At 39.6% G+C, this 27,154-nt stretch overlaps 1 protein-coding gene and 1 long non-coding RNA gene across 3 annotated transcripts; one reads left to right on the plus strand and one right to left on the minus strand.

Annotated features, from left to right (window-relative positions):
- Positions 1 to 26,690, minus strand: LOC103466396 (LHFPL tetraspan subfamily member 3 protein-like). Its single transcript, XM_008411931.3, has 4 exons — positions 25,608 to 26,690; positions 3,469 to 3,705; positions 2,433 to 2,460; positions 1 to 1,235 (listed from the first exon to the last, which is right to left on the minus strand). Exons 1-3 carry the CDS (start codon positions 26,032 to 26,034, stop codon positions 2,444 to 2,446), a joined length of 681 nt encoding a protein of 226 aa, XP_008410153.1. The 5' UTR covers positions 26,035 to 26,690; the 3' UTR covers positions 1 to 1,235; positions 2,433 to 2,443.
- LOC103466395 (uncharacterized) lies at positions 1,180 to 22,962 on the plus strand. 2 transcript variants are annotated; one of them, XR_014087957.1, is made up of 6 exons: positions 1,180 to 1,258; positions 1,430 to 3,748; positions 4,112 to 4,320; positions 7,819 to 7,933; positions 14,197 to 14,393; positions 22,878 to 22,962. It is a non-coding gene; the product is annotated as an uncharacterized LOC103466395 (long non-coding RNA). The 2 variants fall into 2 exon arrangements; XR_001776729.2 differs by having other exon boundaries at positions 1,430 to 4,320.
- Positions 26,691 to 27,154: the final 464 nt, after the last annotated feature.

Raw genomic sequence — 27,154 nt, forward strand, 5'->3', positions numbered from 1 at the left:
TACAGTGAAAACCTTTATTAAGTGTTCGTAGTCTTAAAGGAATCTCTTTAGTTGCTCTAATGTACTGATTTATCAATATCTACAGAATATTTATTTACACAATAACATATGCATGAGTGAGGCTGGGACAGGCTTCAAAAGTTCATCTCGACTTGAGTTCAGATGTCAGCCGCGCCTGTCGCTCCGCCGCATTACCCTGTACGTCCCAACGAAACAAACAGAGCCAGGCCGTTAAAGAAAGACCCACCTGGAGACAAACACAGTTATAAGATACACAAGAGGACGGCTAACTGAGTGTGACGTTGGCAAACTATTACACTCAATACACACTGACAGCGATGCTGTGTGTACGTGCATGCTCTCATCAAACACACACATACAGTCAAACTCATTTAGCAGCTAGAAGTCCTGCAGCTGGCAGTTCAGATAGCCGCCATCACAGTGTAGATACACTAACAGCAAAATATTAACGCCCCTCTCAAACTTGAGCACTGTGCAAAGTTGGGTAGTAAATAGGGTGCAGTTAAAATCCTTATAGATCATTTTTAAATATTCTCTGTACACACTTTGTAATTCTAGTTGTCTGTCGTATGATAATATCACTACAAAACAGTTTTAAATATCTTTTTCAGGGAAATAAAGTAGCATATGAGAGAGAGAGAGAGAGAGAGAGAGAGAGAGAGAGAGAGAGAGAGTGTAAAGTAAAATCTTAACTTTGTTTAACCTAAACACTACAGATTAATCTGATATAATTGTTTTTTTTCTTCTTCTTTTCACAAATAAAACATAATACTCATTCTGACGGTGACACACACATTTTGGTGTTAACATAGGTTAATACTTGTAATTACATTTGTGTACAGACTGGTGTGAGAGTTGGAACATGTGTGGTTATGCAGAAAGAGCTTCAATGTCTCAGGTACTTGGATAAAGCATATTCCATATGAATGCTGTTCCTCTCCACAGAATAACAGTCTCTGCCCTTGCCATGGTCTGTGCATTGGTGTGCAAGGGTTAGGTCCTTAGATGATAAACGGTGCCCTGGGCTCCGTCTAAGTGCTGGAAACCATGAAGGGGAGCGGGACGGATGAACGTCAAAGGTAGGTTACAGTGGTGAACAGGAAGGCTGTCTGGTTCCATTGTTTTCCAATTCACCGTTGCCTCTGTCTGCTTTCCTGAAAAGGCTGTTGAATGACTGGTACTGAAGAGGAACGGACAGTCGGAGCGAAGCGAACCTGCAGGAAAACAAGAGAAAGACGTGTGTTGACTGAACAGTAGCTCTGTTTCCGATGACCAAATAATTAGAAAAATGAGAATTTTGAAAATAAATGTGCTTGACGGAAATACGGCAATTTAGAAAACAAATCAAGTTTTTTGTGTCTTTTGCAAACTTAACTGGTAACCCTTTTTCTCATTTTGCATCACACAGGTCATGTGATCAACAACTGGATGTTGCTACTGGCAGAGAATACAAAGAAGACGACAGGAAGTAGAAGGATGTTGGCGCTTATTTTAATTGCATTTCACCACAAAAATACCAAATCTTATTTTTAGTCTAATTCCTAGTGCAAATATCTTATTACACTTTAAATAAGTCCAAACTAATTTATAAGTATCTCTTCAGCAGGATCTTGTTTTAAGTAAATAATTCCTTAAAATTGGTGAAAAACTACTTGCACCATTGGCAGATAAATTTACTTATAATAAGACAATTTCCCCATGTTAGAAGTGAAATAATCTTCCTAAGGAACAAGTACTTTTTCACCAATATTAAGGAATTATTTACTTAAAATAAGCTCCTATATGCTGCTGACAAATTACCTTTAAGTTAGTATTGTCTTAATTCAAGCTCAATAAGATATTTGCACTAGAAACTAGATATAAAAAAAATTGGGGAAAGTTTAAAGCAGAAATAGGTTATAAACAAAATTCCAAGTTGAACATCTCTCTGCAAAAATGCTAATTTTCACCGTTCAGAGGAACAACAGCCAGCAGCACAATGATGAGCTGCAGCTGCAATTAAGATTCAATCAAGAATTTGGGTCAAAAAACATCAACTCAGTGAGCTGAAATCAAATGCAAAGCACATTAAAGAGTTTTATTTTCCATGAACTACATAAAATATATGTAGTTTGTGTTTGTGCTGTTAAAAATGTGAAAAGTGTTGCAAGTTCTGTATAATTCACTGTCAGAAATGTAGAAATCTGTCTGTCATGAAGTTAGACACTGTAAATATCTGAGTTTTTAGAAAAGTGCAGTACAACTAAATGTATTATTATTGTTGTAGCTCAGAATTTTGTGCCACATATGGATGAGAATTAAGTGGATGTTGTTGTAAATGTTGCTTTCATTGAACTAAAAAAGTATTTTAGATGCTCAAGAGACCATTTATATGGATGCAAATCATTTTAATATGTTCTCCTTTAACTTACCTAAACATCAATTAGGCATTTCCTCCTTCTGTGAAAAAGCAGAAATAAAGAGAAAATTAGATCAACACAAATAATATACTGTCTCCCAGTTGACAAGAGTTTAGTTCTGGTTCACGTGAATATTTACTATATGTTTAATATTTAACCTGGGATCAGATGGTTCCTTTCCAATGTAGAAAAACCCAAACTATTCTTCCCAAACTCATACTAAGCAATTAAACTATTAGAGTGATTCCCTGCGTTTAATCACACTGATAGTCGTTCAGCAAATTCAAAGAGAAAATTCACTTATGACTATTAATTTGACCAATGTTGGCTTGTGTTCTTCCTGTAATTACATTTAAATGCTACTTTTAAGCTTTTCTAAATTAAGCTGTACTTTTTTAGTATTGCTTCGTGGCCCATAAAAACAAAAGGAGCGCCAGATATTTTATGGTTTAGCTCCAATTGCCAAACTCCTTCAAGTTTGATTGCTTCTTTAATTAGTGTTTATTTTCTATTTTCAGTCTGGTGAAAACCACTTGGGTTTTCATAAATCAAAAGACTAATCTTAAGGCAAATCTCATCGCATGAATTGAAATATTCCTCCTTCCTCTGAGTATAAAGTGTAAAACATTTAGTTGTGTCTACTCTCTTCTACTCTTTAAGTGAAATAAATGTATCCAGTTTTAGATTTTGAACCTAAATGTGAGTTTGTGAAAGATAAACTTACAGCAGCAGTAAGTTGTGTTAACTTTTTATTAATTTAGTCAAGCCTCCAAGAGTTGAATAAACTGAGTTTTTAGGTTAGCACTTAAAAAAGCCAGAAAGAAGAAGCCGCCCTTTGTTACCCTGATTATTCAAGATTCGGTCCTGAGATGTGCTTTAAATGCAGGCAGTAAATTTAGCTGTAAATCTGCTTGCAGCATTTAATCTGAACACAGTTTGAAGATCAGTTCTTCTTAGATTTTCTTCTTAGATTTTCCAAACACTAGATTTGATATTCCTAAAGGAGATAAAGCATCAAATGTCATCAGATCATGGTACATATTCGTACCCTTGCTCTCAGCCAGCAGCTCCTCCGTCATGAGTCCGTCCTGCCGGTTCCCCAGGACGAAGGCCAGGAAGGAGAGGATGAGCGCGTCCAGGATGCCCATGATTGCCAAGATGTAAGCCCAGCGCACTGAACAAGCTCCCAGGCTGTATTTGTCCGTCTGCTCTCCGCACATCCGCCGTACTTCATCGCTATCCCAGCCGTCAGGATAGATCATACAACCCAGCACCAGACAGACACCTAACAGAGAGAAGACAGAGCAAATACAGAAGTTAGAGCTGCAGTATGTAACCTTAAAATATATCTTTCTACACAATAGTTGAAACCAGCATGCCTGCAGCTGGAGGCGCTGTTCGTACCTTGAGAGTTTTCTTTAAGTAAAAAAGAGGTTACTGGATTTTTTGTTGTCTAACCCTCTTTACTATTAACACAATTTAGTGAATTCTGTGGAGGTGGTCACATGTCCGTCCTAAACGTAAATGTTATTGGTCAGTTCACTTTTGTTTATTTCGCTTGGCGCTAAAACGAATAAGCAGAGTTTGAATCCTCCCGTAGTTCTAAGAGGAGTTGTGTGATCCCTGCTTGAACTTTGTACCGTGTGCGGTTCTGTGTCACTGGTTTATGAGCGTTTTTTTTTTTTTTTGAGGTTTCACAAACTGAGGAGCTCATGGATCACCCAGTTGGCCGACCGTGACATCTGCTGCTCTCATCCTGAGCATGCGCTAAGACTGCGGGTTAATCAGTTAAATCTAGTCCAAATTAAGCAAACGTTGTTGCTTCACCTTCTCCTCCTCTGGACGTCTGACACACCACCTGAACCTGGGAACCTCAACCTCCATACCGTGGATCACACAGGTAGGCTTTGCTTTCCTGTCTTTATTATTTAGTGTAATTTGTAAAAAAAAAACAAAAAACAAAGCAGATTAGATGAGCTGTTTTTGTGGACCATGTGCTTTATGTGCATATGACCTGGATCCGTGTGGTGTTTTTTTGCGACATGCACATGATGCGTGTGACGTCTTGGGGGACGAGGTTGAGGTTGTGCAGTGATAATATTGGTTTCCTCCTATAATATCCTGCAGGCGCCTCTGGTTGAAACTGTCACTGCGTTGTGACAGTCTGATATGAGACAGATAATTTGTGAAAAGAAAATTAAGCTCCTCTGTGTCTCCCAACGCTAACTGGAAACAACCAATCAGAGCCAGAAGGCGGGGCTTAGTGGTGTTAATCACAATCTTGTGGCTGTGCTCATTCCAACCCCCTTTCTCTCTGCTGAGCTGCAGCTTCTTTCTGATGTGGTGAATGCTAGTCTAGCTAGCATGGACACCAATGACACGGATAAACCATTTTTCTGGAACAGTAAATTGTTTCTCCACCATTAACACATCGAGCAGTGAGTAGTTCAAGTTCAAGGTCAAGTTTGTTTTATAGCACATTTCAGCAACAAGGCAGTTCAAAGAGCTTTGCATCATAAAAACACGAAAATACCAAGTCATGAAACACGTAGTCAGCAACATTTTGTCTGGTGGCATTATTACACATCAAAATATTTATTACTGTGACATTTATTATGTTTTAAAAGCAACTCTAGGCAGCTGGGCTTTGAGTCTGGATTTAAAGGAAGTCAGTGTTTCAGCTGTTTGGCAGTTTTCAGGAAGTTTGTTCCAGATTTGTAGGTTGATGGACAGTGCTAAGTCCCTCCTCCCGGCTCTGACTGTGTTTTCCATCAGCAGTGGGGCATTTCTTCAGACAGCAAGGTCTTTTCACAGATAAACAAACAACAAAATTTTTTGACATATTGCATCTTTAAATTACAGTGTAATAATTGATTTTAAGGCTCAACCCAGAGAGGAACTGGTGTTGTGGAGGTGTAATCTCCTTGCAGCCTCTCCTGTGCTTGCATGGTGTTGCATTTATCCTGCTGATTTTCCTCCCGGCCCTTTGTCAGTTGGGCGGAAAAGCAGACAGTCATCACCAAAATAGAGCTGAGGAGAGTCATGGTGTCTGAAACCCATGAAAGCGTGGATTTTGTTGCATTAGGTCGCATTTGTAACCTGGACCCCCTCTCTTGAAATCATACAGCTTTTAGCTTTCTCTGAAGTGTAAAGACTCTCAAATGTTCATTTAAAATGAGTTTCCTTTCTGAGGCGAAGCTGCAACACCAGAAATTCAAGAGCCTGCGCTGGTCTCTGTTAGTTTTGGCCCGAAGGGTAAAATTCCTCTCATCTTTAATTTGAATGCAGATCTCCTTTGAGGCGGTGCTGCTGCATCTTAGCAGAGGATTCATGAAAAGGAGCTGACTGTACATTTATCCTGAGTGCAGCCTACATAAATAATAAAATTATCTATTTTTTATCTCCCTAAACACTTTTTGGCGTTTCATCTCTTGATGATGTGTTTATTGTAGTTTGCCACCTGCCACACAGACTTAAAAGGGAATATTCATACATTTCTCACAAATCCTTCGCAGCACAGAGACACTGCAGTTAACTAGTTATTCTGCAGCCCCAATACTCCTGACCTACATCAATTATTAAGAGATATATCCGTGTGAGAAAGTGAGCAGTGCAGGAATTACAGAGCCGTATCTTGGCTCCAGATTATGCAGCATACCTTAGAAACAGTGGGAATCATCTGTTGTAGACGTTACTTCCTTATCCCTCTGGTTTTTGTTGTCATTACTAATTCATACTGACACGGAAATCCAAAGAGCAAAAACTACTCAACCAGCAAACCACTGACTTGACTCATTTACTGCCATGTTGAACAAAACTCAGACGTCACAGAGGACAAACTCTTAGGAATGAGTAACTGTACTCGACTCACATGACAACCTTTTATCTTTTAGCAGATAGCATAGCTTGGGGTGAATGCTCGGCTAGTTAGCATGGCCACTGGTGATAAACGGTTTTCCTGTATTTCCCCCATTAGCACACTGAGCAGCGAGTACACTAGATTGATTGACAGTGCTAAGACCTTCGTCCTGGCTCTGACTGGTTGCTTTTGGTCGGTAGCCTTCAGTAAGAAGAAGTCTGAGAAAAACTTTTAGCATTTCAGTGGGTAAAAGACGGTTAAAATAAGTAAAGTTTAATTATAAAGCACTTTTCACAGACATAATATCACAAAGCACTGCACAATAGAAATCATACAAAACATAAAGCCAGCATAAGAAACACAATAAAATCAAGAAATAAAAGACTGGGAAAATAAAAATGTTTTTAGTTGCTTTTTAAAAATCTAAACAGAATCAGAAAAACGTCAATTTCAACATCAAAATCAATTATTTTCTCAGATCCTAGTTAATCATTGACTAGTTGCAACATAATAAGTTAGATAATAGACCAGATATATTTATTGAAATACAACAAACACATCACAGGGTTAAAGGGGAATGAAATGGCGGACTGGATGGCTAAAGACAGCACACTGTAAAACTTGAAAATGAAAGTCCATCTGCTGCCTTGAAAATGCAATTTAAGTCACAAGAAAACTGTTTTGGTTTAAACACAGAAATTAAAGTTCATGAAGTTGATTTAACAACAAGAGACAAGTTGTCCAAACATTGTTTTTTAGATAGTAGACACAACTAAATGCGGCTAAAGTATTTTACAGTGTAATAATCATTTATTGGTAGGCACCTCTGCAGTTGTTTATCCTCATGTTTTATTGTTCTTTTAATATTTATTTTGTGCACTTCTCCAAATTGTGTTTAATAATTAAGTTTGGCAATAAAGACCCCAAAACCACATTTTGTTTCTGGTTTAACTTTAATTTCACCTGATATCTTTTCAAGCCAGTACAAACCCCTTCCGTCTTACGCAACAAAACATTGGTGTCAATCTCTGGGTTGCTGCAGCCACATTAGTGCTGCTCTACAAGTTCAGCTTTTATGAATGAAAGGAGTTCACTTGGCTTGTAGCAGGCAGCAGCACCAGATTACACAACAAACCCATTTCACACAGGAGAGACTTAAACGTGGCCCTGACAGGCAGCGATACGGCCTCACAAGCACCTGAGTCACTCATCTCCACCAGAGCGTCAGATGTTGTAGGATCACTGTCTGTCAAACGCGCCTCAGGATTCGGCTTCAAAGCGAACGTCACCGCGGCTGACGCGTGCGTTTAAATCCAGAAGAGGACTGCTGTTTCTGAAGCAGGCTCTCTTCTTTCTTCTTCTGGTTACACACACTGAAATGCATCGACTGGCAAATGTCAGAACTGCTGTTTACATAACAATCTATCAGTTTTGTTGAGCATTTGGTTTCACTGCTTTGTGATTGAGGGACAGTGGGAGGAAATGGAAAAGATGAGAGAAAAGTCTGCTTCTGTGGTTTCTCATGCATTTTTTTTGTAGCTTTTTCTAGATCCTTCTCTGTGTCCCCCACATGGACTTGGCTTCATCCGATACCATCATGAATATTACATGGAGGCTCAGGTGGAGTGGATAGAGCTACAGAGCTGTGAAGCAGGTGAGAGATTGTTATAGAAAATGTTGTTTTTACCCTTATTTCATTTCATTTTTGATGGAACCAGGGGCGGATCGAGAAAAATATTTATGGGGTGGCAAGAGGGTGGCAGGGATATTTTCAGGGGTGGCAGCATATGCCAGTATGTGTGTATATATACAGGGGTGAAAGTAGTTTTAAATTCTTGGGGGTACTATGACAAAGTAATATATATACATACATATTACTTATATGTGCTTTGGAGTTTCTGTGCTGATTATTATTTTGCAAAGCGATAAAAGCTGGGTAGCTCTTGAATTGCTACAAAATAAAGCTGTATTTCCTTCAGCCTACTGGCTGCAATGTTGACACCTTGAGATGCCATGAGACCTAAATTATGAACATCATGACATGGAGTGCATCCCAGTTTTCCATGTCTGGCATATAACCATTCGTTTTAGATTTTAAACTGGTTCTATTGATCCTGTGTCCAGAGAGAGGGATAATCAGTAGCCCAGCATCATGACCTGTTTGTTCTGAAGATCCTGCAGCTTCCACTTCTCTTCCTAACATGGCGCCTCCTCACCCTGACTCTCATACTGATAGGAGGAACCACAGAGCTCTGTTATGTTAAAGCTCATCTTCTGAAGATGGGATATTTTTCCTCCAGCAGGTTCCAGAGGAATCACCTCATACCAGATGTTGGACTGGATTTTATTTCATTTGTGAATGTTAGAGCCTCATTTTCAACAGTGGAGCTATAAAGGTTGAAAAAGGTTATTATTTTGGAGAAAATCTCATCAACATCAATATTTCCACTAAATAAGAAGCAAAAAAACTAAATTGTTTGATAAAGGACAAGCCTCTGCTCAAAGCACCAAACTATTTTTTATATTAGACAATTAATTTAATTTCACATAATTATCGTGGAAGAAGCCATTTGTTTGTTAAATACTTAATGAAAAATATATTCTGTGTTTGATGTTAGTTAGTCACAAAGAACGAGGTAATTAGTCCAAGTTTGTCATTTATTGAATGTTCAGAAACTACAGCGGCTGTGATGAGCCAATGCAAAGGTTTATACCTTAGAGTTGATCACCTGAACAGGTCAGATCAACTCTGACCTGTTCAGAGTTGATCTGAACAGGTCCAGATCTGTTTCCAAGTATTTTTATCTAGTTTCTAGCGCAAATATCTCAGTAAACTTGAGATCAGACAAAACTAACTTAGCTTTTCAGCAAGATATAGGAGCTGGAAAAAAAGTTAATAATTCCCTAACATTGTTTTAAAAAGCACTAGTTCCTTTGGCTGATTATTTCACTTATGTCACTGTTCGCCGTTTCCTAGCAACCCCAGCCAAGCCCAGGATGTCACCTAGCAACCAAATACTAGTTCCACTGGCAGATTATCTCACCTAGTGCGAAACATTTTCCCCATGTTAAAAGTGAAATAATCTGCCAGTGGAACAAGTATTTTTTCATTAATATTAAGAAATTATTGACTTAAAACAAGCTCACATATCTTAGTAAGTTGTAAGTTAGTTTTGTCTTAAATACTTCAAGTGTGTTTGCACTAGAAACTAGACCAAAAATACTTGGTGAAATTTTGCTTTTGCAGTGCCGGAGAAATACTGGTCACGAAATCTCTCATTTGCGTATTAAATTACAAAAACTAATCTCCAAGAGATGCACTTGCTTGGATCAAACCAATAGTGGGCGCTGAGTATGCCAGGTTTGATCTCAGAGAACAGATTGTAATAACAGGAAGAGAACATGTTTTGGTGACAGTGTGCCAGGAAGGCACTAATCCTCAATTACTCAACACTAAAAACGCAGACCCAGTTCACCAGATGAAGTCTTGCATAACAAAACATTTCACTAAATACATCAGAGCTTTAGCATACCCCTTTGAAATTACTATATTCACATTACTAGAACTTTTCTACAGTTTATAATTTTACAGCCTATAACTTGTAAATGTATTTTATTCATGTTTTATATTTACACAACAAAGAGCAGTGCAAAACTGGGAAGAGAAAGAAAAATGGTTCACTTTTAACTTAAAAAAAAAAAATTTAATTAAAAATGTAATTGTCAAATGTTTGATATGCATTTGCAGCTAGCTAGCCTCCTTTTCTCCAAGATTCCTGAAATACTAAATTTGGGCACCCAGCTCGATTCAGATTTCACATAATAGGCCAGTTTGAATCAAAATCCCAAATTAAGTGATAATCTGTGCGTGTCCAGCGAGTATATAACATTAGTTTATGGGGATCAGCCTGTCACCTTCTGCCGTAAACTTCTCGGTCTTTCCATTAAATCTGAGGCTCACCGCTATTGGCTGAGCGCATGGCTACCTGCTTTGTGATTGGTTTCTTATTCAGCTGCTCCTTTCTGATTGGTTGAGGACGTGGAGGGAAAACGTCCGACAGAATGGAGTCGAAAAACGCAGCAGTCGGAGCGTTTTAAATGTTTACAACAACGGACTGAAAATGACTAGAAAACAAGCTATTTTTAAAATAAACCATCTGCGCCTGAAGTCACAGAAGCAGCTTAGAAGAACCTGCCATCTTGACAGCCGAAACCATCGACAATGAGGTTGATATCGGCGTTACCCTGGTAAGTAGAAGTGGCTAGCAATACAAATTAGCTGAAGCTAGCTCAGTCAGCAACTGATTGTCATCGCTCAGTTAAGGTATTTTCAGTAACATTTTATTTAACAGTGACAAATGCTCACCACATACAGTATTAAATGCTGAAGTGCAGATTCACCTCCTCTCAGAAACAGCAGCACACCTGACAGAAAGCAGCTGTCAGTCAGAGCTAAGATAATTTAGCTCTGACTGCATAATCCTGCTCTTTACCTCCCGTTCTCAGGAGAGATGGGGCAGATCGGGCAGGGAGAGTGAGGAGACTGATTATGAGGTAGGACGTGTGTTATGTGTGTGTTGGATACAGTTTGTGAGGATTGGGTCTGAGCCATCGTTCAGTCCTGTGTGCAGACACCAGGAAGCTCCTAACACGATGCTGACGTCATCGCCGCCATATGCTGGAGCCTCTTGGCAGACCGGCTCTCCATTTCTACATTTATTCTTTTTTTCAGCCAGAAAAAATCCATCCATTTTCTTTCACCCTTGTCCCTTAGTGGGGTCGGAAGGGTTGCTGGTGCCCATCTCCAGCTAACGTTCCAGGCGAGAGGCGGGATACAGCCTGGACAGGTCGCCAGTCTGTCGCAGGGCAACACAGAGACACACAGGACAAACAAACTTGCACACACAAACTAGGGGCAATTTAGACAGACCAATTACAACTGACAGTCATGTTTTTGGACTGTAGGAGGAAGCCGGAGTACCCAGAGAAAACACATGCATGCACAGGGAGAACATGCAAACCGGGGCTGGGAATCGAACCCAGAACCTTCTTGTTGCAAGGCAACAGCTCTACCAACTGCACCACTGTGCAGCCCAGCCAGAGACTCATTTTACCAAAATGCACCACGAGAGACACAGGAAGTCATTTCTGCCAGGAGCCATTAGACTCAACAATACTAATGTTTTAACTCGGGAAGAGTTCAGAAATCAATATTTGGTGGAATAACCACCAGGTTTTTAATTGGGTTTAGAGCAGTGGGCTCTTTTTTTTTTTTCCAGAGCTGTATTTATTTTATAAACTTTATTTCTTATGGTTATATTTATATTTATATTATTAACATTTAACTCCTTAGATGGAGTAGTTTGTCAACAAATAAGTAATTTCCCATTGGGGATGGATAAAGTATATTCTCTTCTATTCCCACACACACCTGCCTTGTTGAGTCTTTTCCATTTCCTGGGAACAGTGGGATGAAGCAGCTGGGGGAAAAAAAGAAGTAAAAAAAAAAAGCTTGCTGGCACACTGGCAGCTTACATAAGGCAGGGCAGCTGAGGTACGCAGAGCGCTGCAGGGAAGTCTGACGGCACACCAGCAGATGGCACAGGAGGACGTGAGGACTCTGGATTTGTCACAAACACAATTCCTCATTTTCCAGAAGAGGCCAATAAATCCCAGAGTCACGCATCCTCCCGTCGTCTCTACGGGTGCGTGGATCCCCGGTGACCTCCGCAGCAGCAGCGGAATTGGATTTGTGTGTCTGGTTTGCCAACAAACACAAACATCCCTGTAATCTGTTTTGCTGTAACGCCGTCAATGTGCAGCTGCGTGTCTGATTGTGGCTCGTTACGGACGGAGCTGCGTGTTGTCGGCCTTTTCTTTCATTGGTCACACATCCAGAGCGAGAATGGGAATCACAGTTTTACCAAACACATTTTTTTTTTATTATTGTTGTGATTCTCTTTGTTTTCTCCTTGTATTTAAAAAGCTGTGACCAACAAGATTTAGCATGGAGTCTTTCTCAACAGGGCTGTGTAATAAACCCACATTAGACACTGTAAAAACACAAAATCTGAAGCATCTCTGGTCTTGTTTCCAGTGCAAACATGTTTACATATTTAATATGTATTTAACTCTTTGGGATCAATAAAGTATTTTAGAATTTGAGTAAGACAAAACTAATTTACAAATAACATTTTACCAAGATATATGAGCTTGTTCTTAGTAAATAATAGCTAGTACCACTGGAATATTATTTCACTTATAAAAAGACATTTTACTTTTGTTATAATTAAAATAATCTGCAGATGGAAGTAGTGCTTATTTAGCAATTTTAGGAATTATTTTCTTACAACAAGCTCGTATATTTTTATAAAAAAGTTACTTGTAAGTTAGTTTTGTCAGAAACTAGACTAAAATCCTTGGTGGGTTTGTGTTTTTGCAGTGTGCTTGAGGAATTTACGAGAGTAAAAACAAAAAAAAATGTTTTTAAATAAAAGGTAAGAAAACTTCCCAAACTAGTCTTGATCGCCCCTCTTGTTAAATTATGATTTTCCAATTTTTTCATTTCAGTTTCATTAGCGACACTCAGCCCTGATTACGAAGAATCTATAAAACGCTGGAATAGAACCTGTCTGACAACATGAAGTAGGCTACAAGATCTCAACAACAACCAAACAACAAATTAAAAAACGGACGCGAAACGAGTTGTTGACATTTCTCACAACGTGCTACAAACTCAAAACATAAAATGCAGTTATTTCATTATTTACAAATAAAAATAAAGTGGGGATTCTTCTCAAAGTGGTCGACCCGACAAATGTCTTCCAAGCACTTTGACAACTCATCCAAAGCTGTTATGCTCATTGTTCATGATTTAATATCAATACTGCGGAAAAATGGTAGCGCTGACCAAAACTAGCGGAGCTGACCAAAAAGAGCACTTTGCCAAAAAACAAGTAGTTTATCCTGAAAAACCATCCCAGAAAAGGACGTCATGCTGACAGTCAAACACGGCGGTTCTGTGCTCGTTTCACACCTCGGCCTCTTGCTGTTCTTAACAAACCAGAAATTCTGCAGAAAATCCTGAATGAAAACGTCGGACCTTAAGCTGAAGTTCGTTCGCGTTAAGGCACATCGCTACGTCCACTTCCAAATGTGACGAGAGTTAAAAAAAGAAGAGAAGGTTTTGGCATGGCCTAGTCAAATCAAGTGTGATGCTTTAAACTGACATTAAACAAGTAGCTTAAAAACCCTCCAGCTGGGCTTATTTTTTTATTTTCTTTTTACAAAGTGACATGATGGTTTAAAAAGTTTCCCCCTCCTTTGATGAATGTATTTTTTCTTGGAGGACTGACTTTGGGATAAGCTAAGGTTGTGTTTTTAAGATATTAAAATGTGTTTGCTGGTCTGAAACATTTGAGTTTGAAAAACAATAAGTGAAATCTCTGTGGGGCGGATGTCTCTTCACAGCACTGTGTGTGTGTTTTACTGAAAGTCCCTCAACTCAAAGCACCTCTGGGCTTTTCTCACCATGATGGACAGAATTTAAAATGTTTGCTAAACTCCCAGAGTGAGGCTTTGAGGCTGTGATGAGGTCGTTTCAGGAGAAAATCAGAGCAAACTTCCTGCTGGTTGCGTTGAGCGTTTATCCCAGCAGGGTTTCGTATGAATATCCAAACGAGTGTTTGCCTCAGTTTTATAATCAGTCTGAAAATCCTGCAGGTTTTATATTAACATCATGTATTTTAAGGGTTCTGCCTTCTCACAACAGAAGGTAGGGGAGTCAAAAGTGTGTCAAAAATAAAACGATGTTCATTACTTTAATTAAAACAGCCTAAAAATTAGGCTTGGGATTTGGGTGACCTATCAGCCCCGTAGAGATTTGTTTCATCTTTTCATCTGCATGTCTGTTTCCAGAGAAAACTCCAGGCGGAGGGAGGCATGCAGGCGCCTGACGTGACTCACACTGCTGAGGCTGGATGCAGGAGGCCCCAGGCTGAGCGCCACGTCCTGGCAGAGCCGGGGAGCCGTGCAGCGGTTCTCTCCTGCTGTGACTTGCCCTGCGCACAGAGCGAGTCTCTACGAGTTTCTGTCTCCATGCAGCAGGCGGAGAGGTCAGTGAGCGGCTGGCCGAAAGGCCAAACCCTCTGCAGCAATCCTGTTCGGCAAGGGCTGCAGAAGCTAGGCAAAAGCTTCTGCCTAGCTTCTGCAGAAGCTTTTGCTTCTGCAGAAGCAAAAGCAAATTCTCTAAATTCTCTAAAAAAAAAATAAAATAAAATCTGACTTCCAAAAGTCAAAAATTGGCTAGGAAAAAAAAAGACATTTTGAGATTAAATTCAGAACATTTCTAGAAAAAGCAACAAGATTCTGGCCTCCAAAAGTCAAAAGTTTGAGAGAGGAAAAATTTTTAGATCAATCTCAGAAAATTTCCAGAAAAAAAAACATGGAAAAACCTTGTACATTTTGAAATTAATCTCAGAAATTTTCTAGAAAAACAAGGAAATTTCTGGGCTCCAAAAGTCAAATGTTTGAGAGGAAAAAATGTAGACATTTTTAGATTATTCTCAGAAAATTTCAAGAAAAAAAAGTGGAAGTTTCTGACCTCCTAAAGTCAAAATTCTGCTTGAAAAAACAATCAGAAAATTTGAGTTTAATCTCAGACATTTTTTAGAAAAAAAATAAACTAAGTTGAAAAATTTCTGACTTTCTGGAAAATTTTTGTTTTGACTTTTCTTTTATTTGCAAATGTTCGACTTTTACAGCTCAGAAATGTCCTTGTTTTTTCTAGAAAATTTCTACGTTTTTTTTCTCGCTAATTTTTTAATTTCAGAGCTCTGAAATGTCCCAATTTTTTCTAGAATATTTCTGAAATTAGCCTCCTAATTTCTTCTTTTTTGGCAGAAATTTCCTCCCTCCTCTTTCTCTATCTGCCATAGTGTCCCATCGTAGGCCACCGGTTTTCATGTTTACTGCGATATAAATTGGGCAGAAAGTATCTGTTAAATAAAACACGGTCAATAATCTGTACTAGATAGTTACACACCGAAAAGCAATTTAACATTTGAATGTTGAGTTTTATACTTGAATTTCTTTGGCAATGTTGAGAGGTTTTATTTTGGCTCTTATTATTATTTAGCCTCTTCAGAGCCTTCATGTGTTATCACTCGGTTAAAGATAGTATTATTGATAGCAGTACAATTTGCACAATGCCTGTTTTGTTTAGTTTTCTTCTTGGAAAAAGTTATTAAAAACAAGTTTTTGTCTAAATTAAGGTGAATTCATGGTTCCTTTTTCCACATAATGTAACCGGTAGTGATTATGATTAAAAAAAAAAATAATAATAATAATAATTATGTGATCGGTATCAGCGATCAGCTCTCATGGGTGATCGGTATCGACAGGAAAAAACCTGATCGGCACATCTCCACTAATAACATCTCACATAAAATTCTGTTTTCACCACCAAACAAGATTTTCTTTCTGCTCCTGAAATGGATTCAACGGCTGAAGCTTTTCTGACTCGAACTTCCCCTTCAGTTTTTCCGTTCTGTGAGCTTCTCAGGCAAACGATGAGGCAGATTACATCCATCTTTCTCACAGTTAAGTCCCTCTTTACACTCAATAATTAAGACTTCTCAGAGGCTGCAGCGATGACCGGATACGCTGAGAGATGGCCTGAGACGGAGACAATAATATGCCCTAATCACTTGTAGATAAATGGGGCAATTAAGAGCGTATTATGTACGCAGTGAGAATAAATGAGGTGTGAAAATGTGTCGTGAAGTTGCACAAGCCTTATGAGGGGGAAAGCGAACAAAGAGACGTCTCCATGATGAGAGCTTTGAGACGAGATACTCTAATAGCAATGGGAGACAATTAGCTTGAAGAAGTGTCAAACTTTAGACTGAATATGTTTGAAGACAGCTGGACACCAATTTAAGACGGTTCTAAAAATGAAATTAACGTGAGAGTGTCAAAAAGGCAGCTGAAAGTAGAGCAAGAGGAACTTTTCAAAGTGACTCTGACAGTCTCCCCTGGAAGAAGAAGAGCGTGTTTTTGAGACGAGCTGTCTCCAGTCCAAGTCTATTTCTGCTTCAGCGACTGGCAAACACTTGATGGTTTGCTGGAGGGAAGCAGGAAGCTTCCGGGCTTCCTTTTATATTCCACTCAACAAAAACTTCTGTGCTGTTTTTTTTGCCCAACAAGCACATCATGCCTGGAATTTACCTTTTAACTCAATTCACAGGCTTTATTTCATCAAATCCTCTCTGTTCTCCTCAAAAAAGAAAAGTTGGAAGTTTTGCAAATTATGCTCCCATAGAAGTGTGATGCGTTTTTCCCCTGAAGGCGGCAGGAAGTGCTCTGATTGTCTCGGCCCAAAACGACTCGACGAAAGTCTAACAAAGGACAGTACTGCATTAGAACGATGTTTTGTTTCTGTCACTGCAAAATCACAACAATCTACACCAGAAAATGATGTATTTTGGAGTTTTTAGAAATTTTCTGTTCTTTTTTTTTTTTTCTTTGCAAATTTTTAACTTTTGGAGCTCAGAAACTTGCTTTTCTTCTCCTGAAATGGATTCAACATTGATGCTAGTCTGACTCAAACTTCTCAGAAAATTTCTAGAAAGAATAAGGACATTTCTGGGCTCACAAAGTCAAAACTTTGACAGAAAAAAAAACTTGGAAATTTTTTTATTAAAAAAAAAAAATCTGAATGCTCTCTGGTATTGTTCGGGGGGCCGGACCAAATGTGGCGGCGGGCCGGATCCGGCCCGTGGGCCGTAGCTTGGGGACCACTGGTGTAGAGCGACACTGATTACATCCATATTTCTCAGTTAAATCTCTCTTTACACTCAATAATTAGGACTTTTCAGACGATACACTGAAACATGGACCCCAGGACGTAACGCAAGGCTGTCGATGTGCTACTAATTGATCAAGTCCGTCCTTTAAGGTGACAAAATCTCTGCATAGGTGCAGCTAAAGCCGACCTGGCGGGTTCAGGTTAAAGCAGAGTTCGGTGCGCAGAGTTGCAGGGTGCACAGCGGGGGGAGGGGTTCGCTGTAAAACCGCAACGAGTGAAGCAGCAGAGAGTCGGGGTGGAGCAGAGAGAGCGCTTATGTAACGGCTCCAGATGCAGCCGAACCTCCACAGAGGATAAAAACCGCCGAGGCGCGCGGCGATCAAAGAGACCTTTGAGTTCTGGCTGATGATAGACGCTGGAGCAGCGATGATGAACCCAGCTGCATTCTGGGCCAAATCTAAAGTCAAAAATGTCCTTCAAGGGCCGGTTGTGCCAGAATGTAGTAAAAAAAAAACATTGAATTGCTAAAAAAAAAAAAAAAAAATCAGCATTCAAAAAGTGTTTCTTAAAATAAAATAATATTAAACATCTTTTCACACTGATCAGTCCATTCAACATTTTGGGGGTTTTCTGTAATGAAAAATCACAGATTTTGTGGTGCTTATTTTGAAATATTTGTAAGGAATTTGTACAATATTTACACTAATCCATCCATTTTCTTTACACCCTTGTCCCTCAGTGGGGTTTGGGAGGGTTGCTGGTGCCTCTCCAGCTAATGTTCCGGGTGAGAAGCAGGGTCAACCTGGACAGGTCGCCAGTCTGTCGCAGGACAACACAGAGACACACAACCATGCACACACACACCTAGGGGCAATTTGGAGAGACCAATTAACCTGACAGTCATGTTTTTGGACTGTGGGAGGAAACCGGAGAACCCGGAGAAAACCCACCATGCACAGGGAGAACATGCAAACTCCATGCAGAAAGACCCCAGGCCGGGAATCGAACCTTCTTGCTGCAAGGCAACAGCTCTACCAACTGTGCCACTGTGCAGCCCTTTATGCTAATCTATGATGTTAAATGTGACTTTTTATTAATTGTCGTTTCAGTCAGCAACAAGGCCAGGATAAAAAACTACTGTTTTATTTAGCCAAGTTTAATCAATCAAAGTTATTTCAGCAACGGGCAGTTTATTTTGGAGTCTAGAGGGCCATATAAAGAGCTACGGCGGGCCAGATTTGGCCCCCGGGCCTCGAGTTTGACACACTGTCAGGTCAGGGCCATGCAGTTTTATTTTACCACTGAAATCTAAACTAACATTAAAATGCAAGATGTCCACACAGAAACTGTAAATATCAGTTCAAACGTCATGCTTGGAGCTGGAAAACATTTAAAAGCTTTTTTAAAACTTTCAGAAGCAAAATGGCTTCATAATCCATAATCAGATTTAAATATGAATTCCTGTAACTGTTAGTTTATTTACATGCTTCAGATACTGACACTTTTAATCCAGTTCATAGTGAACATAACCACAAACGTCCAGTGACTCTCTGCAGATTTTGGTAGTAAACATTCAGCTTCTATGCACCACAAATCTGGAACAAACCTCTGGAAAAGTGCAAAACAGCAGAAACACCGATTTCCTTTAAATCAAGACTAAAGTCCCACCTGCGTAGAGTCGTTTTGGAGCCGTAACGTGAAACATTAACCAACTTTTTGATGTGCAACGACGAAAAATGAAGTGTTTTAATTGACCGTATGATTTTGTGTTTTTGTTTTTATTTAAACTGCCTGTTGCTGAAATAACTTTGATTAAACTTGGCTAAATAAAACAGTAGTTTTTTATCCTGGCCTTGTTGCTGAGAATAAACACAGAAAAATGGAAAAAATGCAAAGAAAATATGCAGGTGTTATATTTATAAAATGATTAAGAAATTATACTTCTTTGCTGTCTTAAAATATGTTTCGTTTCCAGTTTTGCAGGTAAAAAGGAGACATCTACAAAAAAAATGAATAAAACGCTGAGAAACTGTTGAATTTAAAAAGAATAAAACAATTGCATTTTATGGTTCTCTGCCTGTAAGTTTTGGTTTTTAATCCCACAGAAAGATCTTTTGTTTTTGTTTCGGTTGATTAAGTCAGAATAATACTGTGTCACTGCTAAAACACAAAATCTTACCAAATATTTCTGACTGGTTTCTAGGGTGAAGTACATTTGAATTAAAACAAAAAAAAACTTTTCATCAGGATAACAGATTGTTTTAAGTTAAAAGCTGCTTAATGCTGATGAAAAAGTGCTAATTCTATCGGCAGATTAAAAATGTTTTGTTTATTACTGAGTAGGGCTGTAGTGATACAATAATCTCACGATACGATACAATACACAATATTCTGCTCATGATACAATATATGTTGCGATATTCAGCAAGCGATGCAATATAATACACTTTTGCGATTTTCTGAAAGATTTTAGAGGGACAGAGTGATTTTGGTGACATTTTGTGACTGTTATAGAGTTGATTGAATTAATTTAACTGAAAACTGATTCAAAGCACCAACTACACAATACCTGGCTCTGGTTGGACACAGACTTAAAGTCGACAGCTGGACAAAATGAATCAAAGAAGTGGTGAGAAAACATGTTTCTTTTCATTGAAACAGTACAAACTGTAGCTTACATGCATTTGTAAAGTAAATAAAGTGAACCGAATACCTGCTCTGAATAGTTTGATACCTTTTCAACACTTAACATCCGAAGGAATCTGTCTACGCCTGATGACCAAATCACTCTCCCAGCGAAGCAAGCAGTGAGTGAGCAAGGTGACAGTTGGATGTTACGATACTTGCGGATGAATATCGATTTTTTTTCTAGGAAAGAAAATATCGATATATATCGCAAAATTGATATTATCACACAGCCCTATTATTGAGATAATCTGCCAGTAGAATTAGTACATTTTTAATTAATATTAAGGAATTATTTACTGAAAACAAGCTCATAACCTGATGAAAAGTTACTTGTAGATTAGTTTTGTTTTATTTCATGTAAACTGAGAGATTTGCACCAGAAAAAAAGACAACAAAAAAAAAAACATTTTGTATTTATTTAGTATTTTTCCAGTGCTCCACTTCTTTTTCAATGCCTTCTTCCATGGAGGTCATATTCGTGCGGTGGATGATGGGTAATAGTTGTCCTGGTGACGATGCTTCATCAGAGCCTTTGTGCAATAATTCAATTTAACAGTTTCTCTCTATTTAAAATGTAAGATGAATAACCAAACCCTGGTTGTTATAAGGACAAATGGATCACAAAAAACCTTGAATATGAACATCTACAGAGTCAAGTTGCTCCATCAAAGCAGCGTCAGACTTTGCATTTCAATAAAAAAAATAATTCACGTTTTAATTTCTACTCTGTTGTGGTGTTTTCTTCAAAGATGAACCTGACGAATAAACCGACCTCTCTGTAAGTCGGACCTTCACGTTTATCACCTGTATCTTAAGAGCAAAAGAGAAAATCCCAGAGATTCGGTTTCCTGTTGCCTCAGTAATCTGCTGCACACACAACCGAAGCGGCTCAGATCCACCTCTGACGTTAAAGCTGTTTTCAGAGAAAACAGTGGCAGGAAAGGGGAGATGATGTGTACACTGTAAAACACTCGAAGGTGCGTCAACTTGAAAATGAAAGTGAAGTGAAGAAGAAACTCTGACACTCCCAAATAAAACCTTACGTCATTAGAAGTCGCTTCATTTCTAAAATACTAGGTTTGTCTCTAACCAGTCGGGAGCAGAGCTGTTTAAAGCAGTTAGGTTATGGTTACATGAGGAAAAGTGATGAATGGATGAGAAAGGGGTTTTAATTTGTAAATTAAGAACATATGTAGGGAATGGAGCAGAAATGGAGCTTTTGAAAAAATACAAAATCTCACATGAAGTTTGTTTCATGCAGATCAGGCTACAATCAAAGCAACCAGGCAAATGTTGCAGAAAGGGCCTCCCATACAAAATCTCACTACAAAGGAAAACCTCATACTTTATTTATACTGGAGTAAGACTTTAAAAGCCCCACAGCGGCCGCCGTGCACACGAATGAAACGTAGAGGTGATTAAAAATGGCCTCAAAATATTCTTTATCTGGTCTGCGGGTTTCAAAATGACTCCGGTTCAACGATTGGAGAAAAGATGAGCACACGCTGCACAGATTTAAGAATAGAAAACAAGAGGTGCAAAGATGGAAGGGCTGAGAGAAAAGTCTCGGTTTGCTCAGCTCAGCAGAAAAAGCACACTCTGACATCTCCATGCCATGAACCTGCAGACGCCCAGAATTTGCTCTAAAAGACGAATCTGGCTCCATTATGGATGCATCATAGATCTGTGCACTCAGCTCCAGCTGTCATGTAGACGGTGTGAGACTTCTAACAAGTCCTGGACGCTCGCCACTTTATTAAATATTCAGCACAAAACTATTCCAAGGAAAAGGAAGGGAAGATGTGTCAGTTCTCCCTTACTTATCACCGAAAAGAAGCAGAGAGCAATTCTTAGCACGTTTGACATCAGGAACAGAATCACTGCATCAACGATAACTTGATAAATATTCAAACCCTTTTAATTTTCTAAATTTCGTCACATTACAGCTACAAGCTATAGTGTCTTTTAAGTCTCCATACGGCTACAGTTAGCGCTGCTAGTCTTCATCTTTTCACATCTCAGTTTTGACTCTTTTTTTCTTCTTGGCAAAAATAACTAACCACCACAGAATGATACTGCCACTGCTATGATTTACTACGAGTATGATTTGTTTAAGGGTATGTAGTGAGATGTTAGCTTGAAAGCTAACATGTCACATATCCTTAAACACATTATACTCACAGTAAACAAAGCCAGTGTTGGCTCTAAAGCTAGCAGTAGTTTTAAAGCTAATTTAAAGCTTAACACTAATGTAAAATGATATGTTAGTGATGTTTTACATTACACTGTAAAGTTAAAAAATAGCTTTAAAGTGTTAGCTTTAAATCTAGTGTTAGCTTTACAGGTTAACACCAGCTAATACTGGGGTTAAGCTGTAAAGCCAGTGTTGGCTAGTGTTAGTAGTGTTAGCTTTAGAGCTAACACTAGCTTAGCTTTAAGCTTTGTCCTGAATTTTATTTAGACGTGTTGGAGTAAATAAAAGTGCTAATTCCACTTTTCAGATTTTCATTTAAGAAAATTGAGAACCAAATGTCCGTAATATTCTGGTTCTATCCAACTATATCACAACAAAATGCAGTTTATAGTTAAAATATGGATGCATTTAAATAACAAATGCCTGGTTAAAACATCTCAACGTTTCCAGATACTGTCATAATATAAAAACGATGCATCGTCTTCCCTCATGTCTAACAGTTCATAATATAAAATGACAAATTTGCAACCCTTTTCAAAATCATTTGGTTTTAAATAACCTTGTTAGTTGTTAGCATGCTAGCTCAAAGCTGCAGCATCAATCTCTGTGCATGTGCGTCTGTGGAGTGACGCGTGATGATGCTCGCAGGAGCAGAAGGAAAGATTGATGCCATGTAGCAGAGAGCAGTGCCCTGAATACTGACTGTGTCATTAATGTCCTCCAAGCCTTCCAGCAGCAGCAGCAGCACGGCAGAAAACAAGCGGAGGCTGACCCTCCGTCACTTTTTATTTTAGATCCGTTCAGAGCCACGAGGTTTGACGTACACTGCGCTCCAAAAATCCTTCAAGGTGACAAACTGTGAAAGGAAACAAAAACAAATTCGTCTTTCCTTTGCGCTCTTCTTGGCAGGCTGACGTGCCGTTTATCACCGTCACGCTGATGGTGTGTGGATGTTGATGGGCCACCTGTCCTCCCTGTGGGCCACTCAGGAAAGGTGTGAGTTTAAACATCAGCTAAGTAATAATGTTTGACAGCGCTAATGAGCCAGGCCTCCCTGTGTCAGACTGCCATGACCAGCACCTCTTCTCTTAGCTTTCTCTCTCATCTTGCAGTGAAACCAGCAGTGGCCTCATTAGAGAAGCTTATTGCCTTAATTCAGCCCAACACAACAACTCAAGATGGAGCTGTTCCAAAAAATAACTGCACTGTAAAACACTTACAGGTGGTTTAACCTGAAAATTAAAGTCCACCTGCTGCCTGGAAAATGCAATTTACGTCACAAGAAAATTGTTTTGGTTTTAACTCAGAAATTAAAGTTCATGGAGTTGATTTAACAACTAAAAGACAAATTGTCTAAACATTGTTTTTAACTTCATTATTCTTGAATTGTGAGTTTTAACTAAAAAACTGGCCTCACCGAGTTATTTCACTCACAACGTCAAGTTAAAATAAATACTTATTTTACTTTAGAATAATTTAAATTCTTGTTTCAAACTGCATGAACTAAATTTCTGGTCTGATGATGAATTTTATTAAACATCCCAATGAATTCAGCTCAGAAACATTTAGTGTGATCAGGACATTATCCTCAAGCTTTGCTAACTGAGAATTGCATTAAAATGAACATTTAATAAAACACCAGAGTCAGATCAACGTGACGCACTTCCACCTCAGGAGACAGAAACATGCCGCTAAGCATTCTGGGAAATAGCTCCCACTCCTGTCTTTCTCTTCTTTCAGTTTTTTAAGTGTGAGCCTACAAACTCAAAGCTTTGCTGCTGCTACAGCGGAGAGGCCAAACGCTTGGCAAAGCCTGGACTCTTCAGATGAAATGATGACTTTCACCAAAACGACAAAATGCTGCAGCTCAGCCGTCGACCTTTACTCTGATTTGTTCTTAAATGTACTGTCCACATTTGATTGCATGAAATCAGAAGGAAGTCTTGTGATTGGCTCAGACTGGCTTAGATTCACGCTGTGTGTTATGTAAGCAACTTAAAATGGGACAATGATGCAGTTTTAGTTGTATTCATAGAGCTAAATGGGTATTTAGTAGAAAGTTTGCAAAATATGCAGAAGGTTATTCTGTGATGAAGTTCTTCTGTAGTCCAAACAATATTTAGTATTTATGCTGAGTATAAATTATACTCAAATTATGCAGAGTATAGTTACTTGGTGTGTAAATTAAACAACCAAGTGATGTCCACCTGCTTTTATTGAGAAATATCAGAATAAAGTTGTTTTTGTTTTTTCTTTTGAAAAAAACTAAAATGTTTTGGACACAATTCGTGATCTCTTGTTGAAAATTGGCGTTTAAAAAAAGAACAGCGGAGTCAGAAAGTAACTTGGATTCAGAGCAAGATGTCTAAAACATTTCAGCACCACAGACCGAACTCTACGTACCGCCTTTCACTTATTCATCCGCTTTTCAATTACTTTTAATACAAATCAGTGTATTGGTCATACATACTTGTTTAAACAATTATATTTTCTTAGTGTAAGCTTTGATCAGAGTTATATTAAGAATATTCTCCAATATAAAGATTTATTTTTAGTTTAAGATGAATTTTAAGGCTTTGATGGTTTAAATTTATATGAAAATCTTTTATCCAACCAGACATTTTTCCATTCCTGACGGCTTAATTCCTGCAGGGCTTCTGGCACTTATTTCCATCAGTCAACGAGAAAAACATGAGAACAACACTAGGAACTGAAAAATGAAGCTGAAATGCATGTTTTCTTATCTGGAGGAGGAGGAAGCTGGAGAAAACATGCAAACTCTATAAAAATGGACTTTGGACACGATTTGATCTTCGTGCTGCGAGGCAACAATAGTAACAAGTGCATCCCTGCAGCGCAGCAAGGTATAAATACAGACGCACTCTTCAGATGAAAACACAATAAGAAACAGAAGATCAATAATATGCAACAGGTTCTTAGAGATGGAAAATGGGAGGATTTCTTAGTTTTGATTAATTTAATGAGCAGGAAGTGAAAAAAATCTGAAATAAATTCATAATTAGACTGATCAGAACTGATTAAAGGAAAATCAGCCAATTCCGTTCTGCAACTACATTTTAAGACAATATTTACTTATTTCCAATTGTTGTACTTGATTGGTGTTGAAACACCAATAATAGGTTAATGTAATCAGCTTATAGATAAATAAATGCGTATTTCATGAGGGTTTAAAATAGGGGTGAGCCGATTATTTATCGGCGCAGATTTGCTTAATTTGGGGGAAATTAAAGGTTACGTGTGAAGTCAGATTTATCCAATACAGTTTTCTACCTCAGCAAAGGCCTAAAACTCGGTTATATTCTGATGATCAGAAATCCTCTTCTGCTCTGCTGTGACAGACGTTTGGCTGAAACATCGGTCCACCATGTTTGCAGTTAACTGTTGCCAACTCAGCAACTTTTTTTTGTTGTTGCTATTTTTAGCTACATTTCAGACGAAAAAAAAAAACATCGGCTAAAATCGGAACCGGCTTTTTAAAGGTCGGTGAGAAAACTCCAGTTGGTGCACCCGCAGTTAAAAGACTTCCTCACAACCAATCAGAAATGACAAAAACAGACCGACTGAACCCTAAACCGGTTTGATTTTTAATTTAAAGCACGGTGAGGTTTGCGGACCTACCTGATGCTGCTTGCATCCAGCCGCAGATTTTGTACACGGTGGAGGTGCTGAGGAGGAAGAAGAGGCTGAAGCAGCCGATGCAGGTGACCACCAGCATCATCGACATGCCAATGAGGAAGGAGGCGGCCTTGAACGCACCGGACGGGATGGCGGAGAACTCGGTGAAGCTGCCCTGGCAGTCCAGGTCCCGGGAGTGTCCGTCCCCGACGCAGTAGTGAAACAGGCCGAAGTAGCCAGCCTGCGGGGTGTCCACGCCATCCCCGATCCAATAGGGCTGCGAGAAGATGGTCACGTTAACGATGCCGAACAGGATCGTGAAAATGGCCCACAGGAGTCCGATGACACGCGAGTTGCGGACGTAATTGGTCTGGTACAGTTTCGCGGCTTCTGCAGACGGTAGCATTGATGCGGCAGATCCAGGTATCATCTTATGCAGAGCCGAAAATGGAATGCGGGCTGCGATCCGTCCGTGCACCAAGGAGGGGATCGAACATGGATGTCGAAAGACGCTTTTCTCCCGGCTTCCTCCTCCTCTTACAGAATCATAGTTAAAACAACACGCCGGATCGGACGATCTGTGCCTGAGCAGCTGCAACACATCTGTCAGACGGGATCAGGCTCATGACGTCGCATCCCCTCTCCAAAAAAAAAAAAAAAAAAAAAATCAGGCAGTGGACCAAAGTGAGGAGAGCTCGAACCCTGGATGAGACTCTGACAACTCAAACCGACTCGCTGGCTCGCAGCTCATCGCTGCCGCATTTCGGTGCCCTTGGAAAAATCCAACGCAGAAAGACGCGTTTTCACGTCAACCGCAGCTGCAGGCAGCGCCTAAAAATCAGCGGCTTGTCGGGAGGAAATGTCTCCAAACGGGACCGCGTTCACGCAAGCTCACGCATCAAATCCTCCCACCGCGAATTACGCATTCAGATATCACGCCTGCCTCTTCCTCTCTCCCTCTTCCTCTGGTCGTGAAGCGTAAATATATTCTTCACAGCAGCATCGCTGGGCTCCCGGTGATGCTGCGAGTCACGGAGGGAGGGGCGCGCGCACAGACGGTGGACGAGCGCGCGTGCGGTGACACACACCTTCTGGAGATCGCTGCGTCAACATCCAGCGAACTGACGACACATCGGTGCCAAACGCACATGCGCGTCTGCGTCCGTTTCAGCTGGATGACAATCCCCCAGCGGGCTTAGTGCCGGGGCAGCACGAGGTTATGCAACAGTTCATGAATCTGACAACAACTTGAGAAAAATGCAAAGATTAAATCCTCAGATTTTGGTTTTCGTTCCCTGCTAAATGCTAGGCGAAAATAAAAAATAAATTAAAGTATTTGCTCATACTCTGAACGTTTTTCTCATGGGATTTTATGCAGGAGATCCCACAGTGCGTTTCTCAGATGTTCAATGTGGCTCGCCACCCAGGGCGCCACGCATCCTGGGGCAGCATCAGCACTTCTGAACTACAGCTCTGGAAAAACTAAGAGCCCACTGCACTGAATCACACTGAAAACCTGCTGGTTTTTCCGCCAGACACAGATTTCTGAG

This window comes from Poecilia reticulata, chromosome 6 (assembly GCF_904066995.2).
Source record: "Poecilia reticulata chromosome 6, P_reticulata-male-v2, whole genome shotgun sequence".
Taxonomy (NCBI): Eukaryota; Metazoa; Chordata; class Actinopteri; order Cyprinodontiformes; family Poeciliidae; genus Poecilia; species Poecilia reticulata.

What these genes read in the sequence shown, in the direction of transcription:
- LOC103466396 (XM_008411931.3), bottom strand. Translation starts at nt 26,034, where the DNA reads ATGATACCTGGATCTGCCGCATCAATGCTACCGTCTGCAGAAGCCGCG. An exon ending in CTGGATGCAAGCAGCATCAG is followed by an intron (nt 3,706 to 25,607) that starts GTAGGTCCGCAA and finishes TCTCTCTGTTAG; the next exon opens with GTGTCTGTCTGGTGCTGGGT.